We start from the raw sequence: 17054 nt of genomic DNA, 5'->3' as shown, positions 1-17054 counted from the left end.
TACAAGTTACATCGGAGGTATACTTTTGTTGAAAATACTTCATTACACCTAATTTTCCAACATTGCAAAACCCATATCCATCAACTATGATTTTGAACTTGAATCAATGCATGTCTCAAAATATCTTTTACTGAATGCATTGGAATAAAAGCAATGCAAATGTTTATTTGCATGCAAAGCTGTTGTTTTCCTTTGCCGCTTGTGACCAAACAGAAATTGCATTTTCATCTTCCACTGGATTTCCAATTGCAGTTTTGTTTGGTTTAGAAATAAAACACTGCACATTCGAGTGTGTACAATTCAAAAAGCATATTTTAATAGTCCTAAAAACATGTGTCTGTTATTCAAAGCTATATTTTTCAACTATTGCTAGGTTAAAGTTTATGTGTATATCCATGTCTGACTTCTTCCGTTTACACTGGAGGTTTACTTGTGTTGAAAATGTCTCATTATACTTCAGTTGGACCTTAAGGGCAAATCTACTGTGCATTCAGCTGGTGACCAGCACAAACACGAGAGTTTACACGAGACCCAGCACGCGAGCCGCCCACCAGCGGCACGGCATGATGACCCTGCACACCTGCCGACAGCCGTGGTAGTTGTAAGGCCATGCCTGGTAGCCCCCGTGAGGCTCACAAACCCGCTCACAATGGGTGTAACTGCGATGACATTCTGTGCAGCAAATGCCAAGGTGGTCCAGCATGGGATCGAACACCATGTGCCCCTCTGAACCCTCCTCATTCCGCTGGAGAGAGAAGAGAAGAGAGATGTGAAATTATTTCAGTGGGACAGCAATTCTGGTTCACTTTGTGCTTGTTTTAAAAATGTATTATTTCTTTGTACGATTATATGTTAGTCTTGTGTGGTTGTTTGTACTGTGCAAAAGGTTGGAGTCAGTATTCTTTATGTTTTCGAAAGAAGTCTATGTTCATCAAGGCTGCATTTATTTGATTAAAAATACTGTAAAATTGTGAAATATTATTACAAAAATACAGGAAAAACAGGAATATTTTGAAACATTATAACAATTTAAAATAGCTGTTTTCTATCTGAATCTGTGAAAAATACTGTAAAATTGTGAAATATTATTACAAATTATTTAATTTTCAGCATCATTACTCCAGTCTTCAGTGTCACATGATCTTCAGAAATCATTCTAATATGCTGATTTGCTGCTCAAGAAATGTTGAATACAGTTGTGCTGCCCAATATTTTTATGGAAACGGTGATACATTTTGTTTTTCAGGATTCTTTGATGAAAATAAAGAGCATTTATTTGAAACAGAAATCTTCTGGAACATTATAAATGTCTTTAATGCCACTTTTGGTCAATTTAACTTGCGATTCCCACAAAATATTAAGTAGCAAAAATGGTAATAATTCAATAAATTAAAATAATGTTAAATAGGCTAAAAATATGTTACATTTTACATTAAAAACAGTAAAAATGGTTATATTAAAATAGAAAAAAGTTATTTTAAATTGTAATAATACTTCACAATGTTACTGTGTTTACTGCATTTTTGATCAAATAAAGGCAGCCTTCACTCTTAAAAATAAAGGTGCTCAAAAGGTTCTTTGCAGCAATGCAATAGAATTTCAGAACCATTCAGTCAAAGGTTCTTTAAAGAACCATCTCTTTCTTATCTTTTTATAATCTGAAGAACCTTCTTTCACCACAAAGAAAGGAAGTTGTGAAACAGAAAGGTTCTTCAGATGTTAAAGGTTCTTAATGGAACCATTTAGACAAAAAGCTTCTTCTATGGCATCATGAAGCACCTTTATTTTTAAGAGTGTTGGTGAGTTAATGGAACCATTTAGACAAAAACTTTTGACTGGTAGTGCGTGTGTATTTATAGCATGTTTATGCATGACTTTAATAATGAAGGCATTGCTCACATGATAAGGGTTTTCAGGGTTGTAATCAGGCCCCGTCGGCTGCTCATCTTCTCTGGCTGAACTCGTGGAGTTTCGACGTCTCGCCTGTTGTCGGTTTAATCCTCCTGTATTCTGCCGTCTCACTCGCGCCACACTTCTCCTCTTCCTCGATGCTTCAGAAACAGCCAGCAGAGAGCGAGAGTGAAGAGCGAGGCATTTCTGAGCTTTAGATGGTAATCAATGCCTCATTCATAAATGTCACGGTCAGTGTGTGATAGCCATCGAATGTGGATCTGTTTTGCATTAAATATCCCACCTGGGATCAATAAAATGTATGTATTCGTATCTAAAAAAACATGTTTATGTGCTGTATGAACTCAGCTAACAGGAAACATTCAGAATGTTCTGGCAAGGTTCTCTTAAAGTCACAAACAAACATTCTTCCAGTAATGTTAATACAACGTTCCCTTAACGTTCATATAGCCAACAAAAACATTCTGAAATAATGTTTTCATAACTTAACTCTTTCCCCGCCATTGACGAGTTATCTCGTCTTTTAGAAGAAAACGCTTTCCCGCCAAAGACGAAGGCTATTACACATCTTCTGAATGAGTACAAAACCTCCCGAACAAAAAACATGTGAACAGGACAGAAAAACTAGCGATCTCTTATGCAAACAGATGCATATTAAAAATAATACAATCATCAGCAATAGACAGCATATAAATGAAAACTGCATAATGTTACGGAGTAAAATGATGATCCAGGAAGTGATACATGTCTGTGCAAGCTTTGGAGGTGTTGATGGAAGCGATTTACTGGATTTATGCTTTGATAATCGTATTGAATATTATCCAGATGTAGTTTTTGATACAAATGTGATTTTCTGACCTTTTTGCTCAAAACTATACATTTTTATGAACCTATTTTCAAGTGTTGATTAAAAAAAGAATGCTTTAAGCTAGAATAAAACTGATTTTTGTTTATAAGTTGAGTCTCTGATCTTTATTTTGGTGTATTGTGTTTTTTTTTTTGGTGTTATTTGGGTGTTCATAAAGTTTTATTTAAAGTAGTAAAAAAAGGTTGCCGGTGGCTGGCACATTTTTTAAAAAATGCTGGCGGGGAAAGAGTTAATGGAATGTTGTTAGAATATATTTTTGTTGGCTGGGATTTTGGTCTTTTAATAACGTTCTCAAAACGTTAGCACAAAAACTTTATTTTCATCATGGGAATGAATATTCTCTAAGCATTCTGAAATAAGTAGTAACATTTTTTTTTTATGTTTAGTTGAAGGTATAACTAAAATGTTTCAGAAAAGCATTCCATGAACAATGTTTTTGTGCTAATGCTTATTAAAGACCACATAACTGTGATTAAACATTCTATTAACGTTACTGGAAGAATGTTTGTTCATAACTTTGAGAGAACCTTGCCAGAACGTTTCCAGTTAGCTTGATGAATGACATTATATGGCTTATTCTGAACTATTAATCATACAATATAAAAAGCAATACTTTATCATAGTATTAACTTGCGCTTCATCATTGCTCTTGGTTTATGAATGGAAATGCAGTGAAACACCTCTGGAGTTTGCAGGGTGATGCCAGTAAATGGGAAGGTCTCCGCAGAATCTCAGTATTTCAGAGCTCAGGAAACTGACGTCCTTCAGTGGTTCTTCAGATGCGATCCAGACCAGAGTCCCTACATCAGATTTCTCAGCCTCCTATTGGTAATTAAAACACAACAGTTGACTGAACACTTAAACCTGAAACTTATATACAATGATGTAATAGATGTTAAAAAAAAAAAACACCTTTAAGTTGCTGTTAATAAAGATGCTTTTTGAATACAAAAGCAGCTACAGTAAACCTTAAAGGCCTGTTCAAACAAAAGGTAATTATAATGATTAATCGCTGTCTTTTTAGTTATCATTTTCAGTGTTAATGGCTTTTAACACCTTGATCCTGATATAAAAGCATTAGCTCAACCAATGGTATGAGTCTGGGGGCGGGGCTATCCGTTTGACAGACAGCAGATGGGGGCGTGGCCAGCGAAGCGGTATGAAATTCTGTTTAGTGAAGCTGATGATACTTTGGCTGTAAGCAATCATTTTGAGATGAAAAATCAGTTTAATGAGTAAGTTAATACGTACTGTATTCACAGTTACAGCTTATTACATTACATTTAGCCTGATAACCCCCCCCCCCCCAATTTAGTCTCATTTATATGATTATTCATGTAGCAGATGCTTTTATCTGAGGTTGATGTAACATGATAGACATATAGATTAATTTCTGCAGGACTATTTTCATAGATGACATTCATATTATATATATTCATATATAAGTGAAATGCAGAAATGGTCAGAACAGCTAATGTATGGGTAAAATATGAAACTTGAGTCTAATATGTAGAATGAAGCATGTGGGCATAAGAAATACTTTAATGGTGAATATATCGTTTCTCACCTCAGAAAGTTCAGATCTCACTTGTGATTTGATGTAACACTTCTCTTTTCCTGGAAACTTGACTGCTGTAATGCCCTGTAAAAGAATGGAAATAAATGGGTTATTTTATGAACAGCTCTGAAATGAGATGAACAGGTTTATTATGTGCTACTCACGGCTTTGAAGTCTTGAACTTCCACAATTTTCCCATCTCCAGCATATGAATCATCTTCTATCTTTATATCGATGTTACTGTAGTGAGCGCTGATCACCTGTCAGCATAAACATACCAGAGTTAAATTAGTTTTTTTTTTTTTTTTTTTTTTTTTTTTTATTAAGTGAGTGTTTTTGCTTCAAACAAGACAAATATCCACATATGGGGTCAGAAAAATAAACTTAATTGAAAGGGTATACAAGATTCTTTTTCTTGACCCATTGTCAGATATTTGTTCTTCTTTTAAGAAAAAACTCACTTAATTTTGGTGCATTTTTTTCAGAAAACAAGACTTAATATCTTGGGTAAATGTATCTTGATTTAAGAATGTTGAATTTTTACTGGAAAACAAGACAAAATATTAAATTAGAAAATAATTTTTGTAGTGTTTGTTATTTTGTTATTTGAAAATGCTGAAATAAAATATTAAAAAACTATTATAAAAAATAACTCAAACTAAAATTAAAGCAAAATTAATAATATTATACAGACATATATAAAAAATAATAATGATAAAAATGACAAAAACACATCAAATTAATAAAAAAAATGAACTAATATTAAAATGAATAGAAATAAAATTTGTAAAACTTGTTATTTCAGATATTATTTCAATCATTTATTATTTTGCTTCAGTTTAACTTGGATGTACAAGAATAACTAAAACATAAATAAATAAACTGTGTGTGGTTCTAAACTTAAAAAAAAAAAAAACTTTTAAAAATATTTTAATTTTGAGATGAATAATAATATTTAAAAAAATAATAATATAAAAAAAGAAAAAAAAAGTTAATTTAAAAAACTAAACAATTTTAAAATTAATATAAATAAAATTTAATATATATATTTAAGCTAGTTGCTAAGGCAACATTTCTCATTTAGTTTAACTTGTTAACTAGCAACTAAAACTAAAACTGAAATAAACATTATTAAAAACTTTATAGACATATAAAACCCTCTCCCCTCTAAAACTACTAAAAATTACAAAATACACAAAAAAATTACTAAAATTTAAATGAAAATAAAAAATATAAAACTAACCATATATAATCATGCATATTTGTCAAAAGGAGCAGAAAATACTTCCAAAATAGAGTAAATTAGTATAAATAATAATTTGTGACATTTTTTTCTTTCATACATTAATCACTTAATCTGCGTATTGAAGCAAACCTTCTGTAGTTGTGAAACACTGATTTATTCCATATAAAACATACTGTATAATATTGGTGCATTATTTTGTGCAGTGGTTTGCTCACGGGTGCAGCTCTCTCTGGCCGTTTGTGTTTGTGTTGGAAAGTGATGCATGCTGATCTGTTTGCAGTGTTAACACTGCGTGATTATAACCCAGCACACAGACCTCTTTGTTTGCTGTCTTTAACCTGGACGATTTTTTTGAAATGCCAGAGGTGCCTGAAATCAATGCACACTGATGGCTGCAAATGCAAACACGGTGCTGCCTGCTTCATTGATCATTCCTGACACTTTGCTGAGACAAACGTAATTTAAATATTCTCATTCCAACTCAGACCTACTGTGCTTTAAATATCGACACGTCTGCGCTATTGCATCAGCATGCATTTGAGAGCGAAACGGCGTGATTATGCAATGCCGAATATTAAAATTGTATACTTTAAATATAACAGTGTTACAAAATCCCCTGGATGAATGCATGCATGCATGCAAATTAAACCCAAAACACAGAACAATTTCCTGCGCATCAAGAAGAACAAATAGTAAAATGTTTTTATTATTACACAGTAAACTCCACACAAAAAAATGTCATTCCACCTCATCAATAATAAACGGTTTACTGCTTTGATTTGCCTTTAAGGAGTTCAAATTTTAGCTTTAGTGGGCTGAATTTGATAGATGCTCCCAAAAGTGATATTCTTTTGTAGGAGGTTGCTGAACAATTGCACTAATTTTGTGCCAAACTACTTTAGACTACTGTACTGTCTGGTCTGAGACACTTACTTCTTTCTCGCTGACCTTCCACAAGCAAAAAGCTCCAATGCCTCCAAAAAGCAGCAGAATGGCGCCGGCGATGAAGGCTACGACCGCCGTCGTCTTCATACGCACAAACCCTCTGGGCTTCAAGCTACTGTAAGCCTTATTAAACACACATCGTTGGATTATAGACATAAATCAAGTGTATTAGACGCATAATGTGAAGTTTAAGGATAAAATGAAAGCATCACGTACCTCAAAAGGAACCTTTTCAGATGTCTCCTCCATGGTGTTCTGGCTTCTACTGAAAGCAGAGCTTTGTGACTTGGTGTAGCTTCTCTCAAGTTTCTGTCATGTAGGTGAGAGAGAGGAAAAATTCGGGCAAAACAAACAAGGTCCCGGAGAAACCCAAGCCTGGAATTCCTCTCGGGGGATTTACTGTGGCCTGAGAAAACAGTGCTGAGACACACGCTTCAGACTATTCATGCACATTTGCAGTGAATTTGTGTAAATAGACAAGCAAAAGAGGCCCGGTTTACCTGAATTCACTGCTGTAAAACTATGGGACGCTTTCGACGGCAACATCGATTTGTCAGTTCAACAAAAGTCAAGTAATGTTCTTCAGTTTACCCAGGGCTGGATCTGTAATAGCTCTCATTGATGTACACTAGCAGTCAAAAGTTTGGACACGTCACTCATTTTCATGACTATTTCACACTTTAAAATAACAGTCAGTTGATTAAAGTACACAAATAGAGGTCTGGGAATGATGTAGTGATAAAAATGTGTGACACAAATTATATTACTTTTATTTCAACTTCTTCTTTGTCGAGTTTACAGCTTTTTGTCACTATGAACATTTATTAGCCAACTTCAGGTGCATCATGGGATACTTTTTAACACTATTGAAGAAGAAACATGCGTGAGTAAAACAAACTAAAACCATTTAAAAAAATTGTTTATATTAACAAATTGTTTATATTAACAATAAACCATTTAAAAAAATTGTTTATATTAACAATAAAATAATAAAATAAAAAAAAGTTATATAAAAATTATATATGTTAACTTTATATATATATATATATATTTCATATATATTTATTTTATATATTTCAGCTGATTGCCATTTTTTTATTTTCATTTAGTTTAACGAAATGATGTACTAAACTGATGTACTAAAATAACCAATACTAAAACTAAATAAAAATATTGAAATAAAAATTAATAAAAAACTTATACAAGTATAATAATACAAGTATACAAAAAAAACAATAACAAAAGACAAAAGCACACAACAAAATTACTAAAACTGTAACTAAAAAAATACAATAAAATGGAAAATATAAAAATAAAACTATTAATAAATAATAAATTAATAAAAAATATAATAATATCTGATTTTTTTATTTTATGAGAAAATTCAGTTGTAACCATAATTTTGTCTAATATTCAAGCATTTAAACAGAGGCTTGACATATTTTTGAGATGATAAATTATGCCTTTTGACTGTATTAGACAAGGATGCAAAACATTGTAGATGTAACTTTTTCCCTCATGTTTTCATTTCTTAAAGTAGCATTTAATTTTTTTCTGCCAAAGTAGTGCCAAGGTCATGAGTTTGATTGCAACTGATGTCTCACTTGAATAAAAAAGTTTGTTGTTTAAATGTAAATAAATAAATAAATATATATATATATATAAATAAAGTTATGTAAGTAAATGTTACAAAAGTGGAAACATCTGTAGCTTGATAAAAATGACATTTAAAATGTTAGTTTGTTACTCATCCATTTAACCTTTTTAATATAATGCAATTTGAAATTTTATGATGAATAATTTAAAATTGTCTGCAAAGGTAATTCAGACACCTAAAGATCGAAAAGTTTTATAATCGTAATGATGTTTGAACTTTTGACTGTTTTGTCAAGGATTAAAAACATTGTAGATATTACCAGCTCAATTTATATTCATGATCAAAATTTAAATCAGAAGCCTTAAGGACAGTTTTAAGATGATAAATTATGTCCAGAATTTTGACTGGTTTTGTCAAAGATGCAAAACATTGTAGATTTTATCATAACTTATTTTATTTCTTGTGTTTTCATTTCTTAAAGAGAAACAACTTTGCTCAGTCTGAATAAATGTTATAAAAATGGCTAAAAAAAAATAATGTGTGTTACAGTTTGTTACTCATCCATTTCACCATTTTAATATAATTCAAATTTTCTGCAAATTCCAAAAATTATTCAGAAGCCTCAGGTTTTAACAGTTTTTAAGATCATAAAATTTCCAAAATTATCAAAAACGTAAAACATTGTAGATTTTACAATAACTTATTTTATTTCTCACTTATTTTATAAGTAAACATTATAAAAGTGGTAACATTTGTAGTTAAAAAAAAAATGACATTTAATGTTTTACAGTTTGTTACAATGTGACAAAAAAGTGACTTACAAACAAACACAATCACATTATATTCATCCAAAACATGCTGTGAAAAAAACAACAACAGATAATATTGTTAAAAATATAATTTGTATATACAAAACATCAATGCAGTAAAAGATAATATGTACAGCAACATTGTTACAGTATATGGCAGTATCAGACTGAGGTATCAGGCGTCTGTAAATCTGCCGGGACTCTCTGTGGCGATGGGTTTGGTGGAGTGTGTGAAGACTTGCTCCGAGTCTCGTCTCCGCTGTGACTGTGGAGAGCAGACGTGAATGTAATCGTACTGACTCTGCTGATCTTCTGTAAGGCTGTGCAAGGCCACGCTTCTGCTGGTCTGCGTGTCGTAACTGCTCCTCTGAAGCGTGGCCTGTGAGCACGGCCTCGTCCTTGAGAAGGTCGAGAGATGTCTGCTATTAATGCTCCCGCTGGTTCTGCTCACAGACGGGCTCCAGCATCTGTCCGAGTGACCCAGGATCCTGCACTCGCTGGTGCAAGCCCACAGACCTGAGGAAACACACTCCGGTGAGGATTCCTACACAACTGCCACAATAAAACTGGTTTTAATATCTTATATAAACTTCAGTCTAATCCAGACAACAGCAGTTTAGCGACATCTCGCAATTATGTTTTTTTTTTTTTTTTTTTTATCCAATTATGCATGTTTATATTTTATAGTAATTCTGACTTTTCTTCTCAGAATTTATAGTTTCTGGCAATTGTGAGACAAACCCGTAATCTGGAATTTTTTCTTGGAATTCTGAGTTTAAATCTCACTGTTCAGACTTTTCTTCTCAGGATTGCGAGTTTCTTGCAATTTGTGACATAAGTTTGCAATAAACTTTAACCAATCCAATCAACAGCATTTGCGAGTTTACATCTCACAATTTTGGCTTATTTCTTGTGACTTTTTTCCTGGAATTCTGAGTTTATAATTATGACTGAGTTTACATCTTGTAACTTACTTTTTTCCAGGAATTCTGAGTTTACATCTCGCAATTATGACTTTTTTTCTGGAATTCTGAGTTTATATCTCATAACTTTTACCTTTTTCTCAGAATTCTGAATTTATATCTCGTAACTTTTAACTTTTTCTCAGAATTCTGAATTTATATCTCGTAACTTTGAACTTTTTCTCAGAGTTCTGAGTTTGCATCTTGTAATTTTTTGACTTGTTTCTCGTAATTCTGAGTTTACATCTGAAAATTGTGACATTTTTCCTCAGTATTCTTTGTTTACATCTCGTAACTTTTACTTTTTTCTTGGAATTCTTAGTTTACATCTCACAATTCTGACTTTTTTCCTGGAATTCTGAGTCTATATCTTATAATTTTGACTTTTTTCTCTTAAATTCTTAGTTTGCATCTTGTAATTTTGATTTGTTTCTCTGAATTTTGAGTTTACATCTCACAATTCTGACTTTTTTCTCTGAATTGAGGTTACATCTCATAATTTTGAATTTTTTTATTTAGAATTCTGAGCTTACATCTTTACATCTTGCAATTCAGATTTTTTTTTTTTAAATTAAATAATAATAATAATAATTGTGCCCCTTTTTTCCTGCAATTTATATTGTGAGTTTGTCTCACAATTCAGACTTTTCTTCTTAGGATCACGATACATTAAAAAAAAAAAAAAAAAAAAAAAAAAAAAAACAATCCAGTTGAATTTTCACTTTAATTATTGCAATTCAATTCAATTTTTTTTTTTTTTTTTTTTTTTTATAAAAAATGGTAATTGCACATTTTTATCTCACAGTTCTCACTTTTATTCTTTCGGTAATGTGCTTCAATCTCACAATTCTGACTTTTTATCTCAGAATTGCACATTTATATCTTACATTTGAAAAGTTTATATTTTTCATCCCGCAATAATGGCTTTTTTCTGCAGAACTGCAGTTTATAAACTTGAGTTATGTTGCAAGTCAGAATTATGAGAAGAAAAAAAAAATCTAAGCTGTGTGAAATAAACTCAAAATTGCAAAAAAAAAAAAAAAAAAAAAAAAAAAATTTACTTTTATAGATCTGGAGCATCACAGTCCTGAATCAAATACCTTGACTTTTCTTTTTCATCAGAAAATACGTTGATTCGACTCTTAATGTGCTCAGATGCATGTGGCTCGTGATATGCACACTGCTCAACTCTATTAGTGCGCGTGTGATCGCTCAGGCTCTTTGTTTCCCATAGATTCACGTTTAACAAGGCTTCACTAGAAATTAATCAAAACTGACCTTGGAGTGAAGCGATCCAATCAGCAGCTCATTATTCTGAGCACCTCCCTACTTTAACTTTGCCTCACTAATCCACACGACACCAACACCTCGTCAACGCAACCATGATCCCACAAAAAATAATTGCCCTGGCAATACCAGCGACTCTGTGTCTTTATTTGTTTCATTGCTGCACTTTTATCAAGAACACAAATCATCAGTTTTGTAAGACTTACTTTATAACTGTATAAAACTACAACCGTCTCTTTTCTCGTTAGTGTAAGACCTTTATCAATGCTCCACATCCTCCAATTATTCTTTGTTTTGTGTTTTGCATCAGATCCTATTTTCGAGTAGTTTTGACATTTAACAAGATGATTTGGAGGCATACATATATATGAGTATGTCAGTCAGATGAGTTGATTCTAACCTTTATATGACGTGTAGTCTTTCTTGAGGCCTTCACTGATGTCAGAATCACTGTCATTAACATCGCTGTCTCCTTTTCCGCTGTCTTTGCCACTGATCTGTGGGTCTCTGACTGCGATAGTCATCATGGAGTTTCCTTTCCATACCGTGATGGGTCGAGCGTTTTCTTTACCATACCCAGGCAAAGTGGAATATCCCTGTGAAAACACAAGAACCAAAGCTCATCCTCTCTGCCTTTTCAGAATGACATGACGCTGAGTAAATAATGACAGACTTTTCATTTAGTTGATAAACTACTGTTACTGTTACTGTTAACACTATTGTGTTCAGTCTGCACTATTTATTTATTTATTTTATTTATTTATTTTTTTTGGGAGTGGGGGGACACTGTATATGCACATTGATCAGACAGATGCCTTTGACTGTTGCATTGCATGCTTGTTTTATTTCCGCATCCTGTGCCATGAACCTATTTATTTTAAAGACAGCTTACGACAAATAAAAACAGGTGTTTTTGTAAAACACATTTAGAAACCCGTTTTGTTGTGCTCTTTCTAGATGTTTTGTTACACTTGTGACGTGACCCCTGTGATCTGTCACATTGCTTTGTGCTACTTTTTAATTGTTGGTCTATTTACTAATAGTTTTTTGTAGGGGTGCACGATAAATATCGGCTGATAATTAATGCGCATTTCGTCAGTAAAGTCGGTTTTCTAATCAGCGGTAAGTTCCATCAGGTGCGTGATTTCACATAGAGCAGCTGTTACTACACAGAGCTGTTGTTAACTGACAAGCTGCGCAAATCCACGTTCATTATCAGCGTTGATTTGCGCAGCTTGTCAGTTAACAACGGCTCTGTGTAGTAACAGCTGCTCTCTGTGAAATCACGCACGTGAAGGAATTTACGGATGATTAGAGAACCGGCTTTACTGACAAGATGTGCATTTTGGCCATTTGGTCACATCTCACTGCATTTTCAGCACCTTTTGCTATAAGCACTTCATTTTTAAAACAACACATGAAGTTAAAAACAGATCATAAAAGATAATGTTTCAATTCCAATGTGTTCAGTTGAGCTGGATTCCATTGCGCTACTTTAAGCTGTTTTTAAAACAAGTAGTGCATTGTGTTTGTATGCCTCCTTCGGTCATTGCGTTATATCCCTGTTTTTCAGGGTTTCACACAATGAGTGTTATGTTTTTAAGACAACATATCAAGTTAAAAACTGATTGACCTGTTTTATTCCTTTGCATCAGCCTCCTCTATTGTTATTTTATTATTTATTTGATTTGATTTTGGCCTGTTGTTATGTGCATCAGACAGACATTTTTGGCTGTTGCATCACTTTTTTTAATAATCTCAAAATTCAGTTTACACTTATATTTAAATTCATTGTTATTTCAGTATGATTGAGATGCTATTATAGTTTTTATTAATATTTGAATCAGTTTTTTTATGTTGTTTTCATTTTAATTTTAGTTAAAATTTTAATTTAAAGTTAATTTTTTTGTAATATTTGAATCAGTTTTGTGTGTGTGTGTGTTCATTTTTAGTTATTTTAGTACATTGTTAAAATAAATTAAAATGATGAATAAAATGTTTTTCATATGTATCTTGTTGCACTTAACATTTATTTTTTTCCAAGTAACAAAAATGCTTGTTTATGGTTTTAAATTTGTTAAATATAATAACTCTAAATTTGATCCCAATCCTTCAGTTGTTATAATCATTTTTGCTCTTCTGCACCATTTTATTTATTGTTGCAAACATATCATATGGACGTTTTTGAGCATTGCATTGCATCTCGTTTTTTTTGGTTGTCAATCTGCATTTTTTGAAAAATTCTTATTATATGTAGGCTACATATATATGAGATGCACGTCTTTGTTCACTGCATTGTGCAAAGTTCCATTCCTTTGCATTCAATCTGCACTGTTTTGCATTGGCCTGTGCATGTGCATCGGATGAACATTATTGGCTTTCGTGTCTTGCGTCATTAGCATTGCTTTTTGAGCCCTGTGTTGTGTTCAGCTGCGCTCCGTCGAGCTGTTTCTGAATACATGTCCTGTGTGAACAGCCCCTAAAACACACACAGAAACACATAAAGAAAGAAACAGTCACCACTTACATCTATTTCCCCCGCCACACTCCTATATTTGCTCTTGAAGGTCTGTGGGGTTTCGTTAAAAACTTCGGCCGTCGCCTGCACGCTGTTGTGTAGTTTCTCAGGCGTGCCGATGACAGTCGTGGAGTGAAATGCATGCGTGTCGAACACATTGGCAGTCTGGCTGGAGATCATCGACACGGCGTTGTGCTCTTTATCGTAAGGAATATCCACCGCGTCAGGAAGGTCAGCTTGTCTCTTCTGACCATTTTTGCGACTTTTGCATAGTATGAACGATAAAATAGCCAAAAACAGCAGTGAGGTACTCGTCAAAGCCAAGATTAAAATAAGCGTCCATTTTTTTGGTTCGCCGTCCTCTCTTTCGTCATAAAAATTGCCATTTGAGGGCGCAGACTCAGTTAGGGTGAAATGAATCGTAGCTGTTGAGGTTAGCGACGGGTGGCCGTTGTCGTTAACCGTCACTAAGACTTTCCATAAGTCGTACTCGTCGTAAGCGATTTTGCGGTTGATGTATATTTCCCCCGTATTCGGATCAATGGCGAAACCAAAATCATCTCCGTCGTAGAGTTTGTAAGTGAGCTCTGCATTCAATCCGGCGTCTGAATCTTTAGCAGTGATTTGGGTCACGATATAACCGGGCGGCGCGTCTCTGGGAAGCTGGATTTCGGCAGATCCATTGATGAGTGGCGGTTGCGTTATCGAAGGCGCGTTGTCGTTCTGATCGACCACATTGATAATCAGTACAGCATTGTTGTGAAGTTGCGGCCATCCTCGGTCGCTAGCCTGGACGCGAAGATCGAGCCGCTTCGTGACTTCGTAATTGAAACTTTGCAATGCGTAAACGTTCCCCGCTTGATTCATGATAGCAAACCTGGAGACGCTGTCGGTGTCCGAGTCAAAAAGCTCATAGGTTATTTCCCCGTTAAGCCCAGAATCCTGATCGCTGGCTAAAATCGTAGTGATGTAGGTACCTGGAAGTCGATTCTCGTCAATGAAACCTTCATATATCTTAGCGCTGAATGTCGGCGCATTGTCGTTGACGTCTGTAAGCCGTATAATGTAATGAGTTACCGTGCGCAACGGTGGTACGCCAAAATCCTCAGCCACTACAGTCAAATTATACTCCGCGATCTTCTCCCTATCCAGAGGAGCCATCGTGACTATTGTGTAGCTCCCTTCATACGCTCTTTTAAGCCTGAAGTTTCCATGTCCGCCGTTCAGAGTGCAGCTCACTTGCCCGTTCGCTCCAGTGTCCTTGTCTTTGATGCTGATTAAAGCCACCAGGATGTCTGGACCTGTAGCTTCGCTGACATGCGCAACACCATCTGTTACTGACGTGATGGACGTGATGATGATTTCAGGCGGGTTGTCGTTCACATCTCTGATGTTGATGATGATTTTGCACATTGAGGGCATAGGATTGTGTCCTAAGTCGCTGGCTTGCACGTCAATTTCATACGTGGTCTCGTCTTCGTAATCCACAGGGTTTTGCAAAGTCAGACGTCCAGTTTTGTAATCCAGTTTAAATAGTTGTCTGATCTTTGTTGTGACTTGTTTGCCAAATTCATACACGACCTGTCCATTGAGACCTTCGTCCGGATCGACAGCGTTTAAGTCTAGCAGAAGCGAATAAACGGGGGTGTCCTCTGGCACATCCACAGAGTAATGGCTGTGGTCAAACAGCGGGCTGTTGTCATTGGCATCCTTCACTTTGACGGTGACATTAGTGGCGCCGCTTTTCGCCGGATTCCCGCCGTCTGCCGCCACGAGTTTGAGCGCGAAAAAAGCGCGGGATTCTCGGTCGAGCTCTTTGACGAGCACCAGCTCCGCATATTTAACCCCATCCACTCGCGTTATGACATCGACGCTAAAGTGAGCGTTCTCGCTCAGATGGTACGTTTGGATAGAGTTAGAACCCACGTCCGCGTCCTCGGCTGCGTCCAGCGCGACGCGCGTCCCAAGCGCCGCGCTCTCGGAGATTTCGACAGTGCAGTCGGTGCGCGGGAACACCGGTGAGTTGTCGTTCACGTCCAGCACTTCCACCTCGACGTGAAAGAGCTCAAACTGCTCGGCGGACACAAACGCGACGTCAAAAGTGATTACGCACCGCGGGTTGCGCTTACAGATGCGTTCGCGGTCGACGCGCTCCTCCACCGTTAGCCTCCCGTCGCTCTCCCTGAATCGGATGAAGGAGCCGGTGGAGGGGCTCATGAGCTTAAACCTGATTCCGGGGAAAGTCCTGCGCGTTTTGTCCGGGGTCCAGGTTACATTGCTGGCTAGAGTTCCAATGACCGTCGGCGGTCGGACCTCCTCGTATATCTTATACCTCACGGTTCGTTCCTCAGAAACGACCTGTGACACCAGCGAAATGCATATCAGCGTGCCTCCAAATATCCGCGCGAAGAGAAGTCCTCGCTCCATTTTAGCGCACCTGCGCGCGGAGAGAGTCGCGCTGTTCATCAGGTTCTCTGAACTGAAGCGCAAAGTCACTTGTTCCGCGCGCAGCTTCTTCTCTGACCCCTCCCGCGACAGACACACGCGCCAATGGCATTTACAATGCACACGAATGACCAATACACCTTCACACAGGTCTGATGCACGCGGGGAAGAACGCGATATTCAATGCATTATCATGGAATTGAAGAGAATATTCAGTAGGCTACTGTAGGACTCGGGCTTTGCGCGCGCATGTGGGGAGGGTGACAGGACAAAGAAAAGGACATTTCAGTTTCTCTCTCCTATTTGAAAGGACAGGGAAGGACACTGTTTTTTAATGCATTTGCTGTAGAAACTTGAAATTGCTTGTCTGAATGTCCTTTAGAATGGAAATATTATTTAAATATATATTGACTATGACCTAATTGGAGTCTGTTTTAAAGAAATGACTGGTTTTGAGTATGCATATAAGCTGTCTCCAAATGCATATAAGCTTTTTTGGCATTGTGTGAGAATGAGGATGGTGGCGTGACATTTCTGTCCTCAAAAAATTATTTTCATCATTTGGATGAGCAGCACGTAACACTGATTTTGTCCAGTGCACAGGGTATTTTTAGCAGTTTGAAGCAGATTGTCCTCCACATCATGAACTGTGAAATACAGAAATGCATCAGTGAACAATGTGGATAGCAATGCTATATATTGCTATGTTTGGACTACATTTCACTGTATTGTGCACCACTGAGTCGTGTGGAGTTACTCATCAAATCTCTTTCTAAATGTGCATCTCTAGGGATCCTTGAAAATGTGGCTCAAGTAAGATAGTTTTACAAACTTGTAAGTTAAGAAGAGGAAAAGTTGTGCCTCCTGCTATTCGTTTAAGTCCTGCGGTGTTGCACCTCCCAAAATAG

The 17054-nt window shown here is 35.8% G+C and overlaps 2 protein-coding genes across 2 annotated transcripts; both read right to left on the bottom strand.

Moving 5' to 3' along the window:
* Window positions 1–290: 290 nt before the first annotated feature.
* Window positions 291–6903, bottom strand: LOC109097118 (leukocyte cell-derived chemotaxin 1-like). Its single transcript, XM_019110792.2, has 7 exons — window positions 6745–6903; window positions 6517–6651; window positions 4502–4597; window positions 4347–4421; window positions 3460–3601; window positions 1900–2051; window positions 291–745 (listed from the first exon to the last, which is right to left on the bottom strand). Exons 1-7 carry the CDS (start codon window positions 6775–6777, stop codon window positions 521–523), a joined length of 858 nt encoding a protein of 285 aa, XP_018966337.1. The 5' UTR covers window positions 6778–6903; the 3' UTR covers window positions 291–520.
* Window positions 6904–8641: 1738 nt separating this feature from the next.
* LOC109096848 (protocadherin-8-like) lies at window positions 8642–16427 on the bottom strand. Its single transcript, XM_042731913.1, has 3 exons — window positions 13711–16427; window positions 11584–11779; window positions 8642–9450 (listed from the first exon to the last, which is right to left on the bottom strand). The coding sequence occupies exons 1-3, from the start codon at window positions 16165–16167 to the stop codon at window positions 9110–9112; spliced, it is 2994 nt and encodes a 997-aa protein (XP_042587847.1). The 5' UTR covers window positions 16168–16427; the 3' UTR covers window positions 8642–9109.
* Window positions 16428–17054: the final 627 nt, after the last annotated feature.

The sequence above is a fragment of the Cyprinus carpio genome, chromosome B9 (genome assembly GCF_018340385.1).
Source record: "Cyprinus carpio isolate SPL01 chromosome B9, ASM1834038v1, whole genome shotgun sequence".
NCBI classification, from domain to species: domain Eukaryota; kingdom Metazoa; phylum Chordata; class Actinopteri; order Cypriniformes; family Cyprinidae; genus Cyprinus; species Cyprinus carpio.
This window is presented reverse-complemented; position numbering and strand designations above follow the sequence as displayed.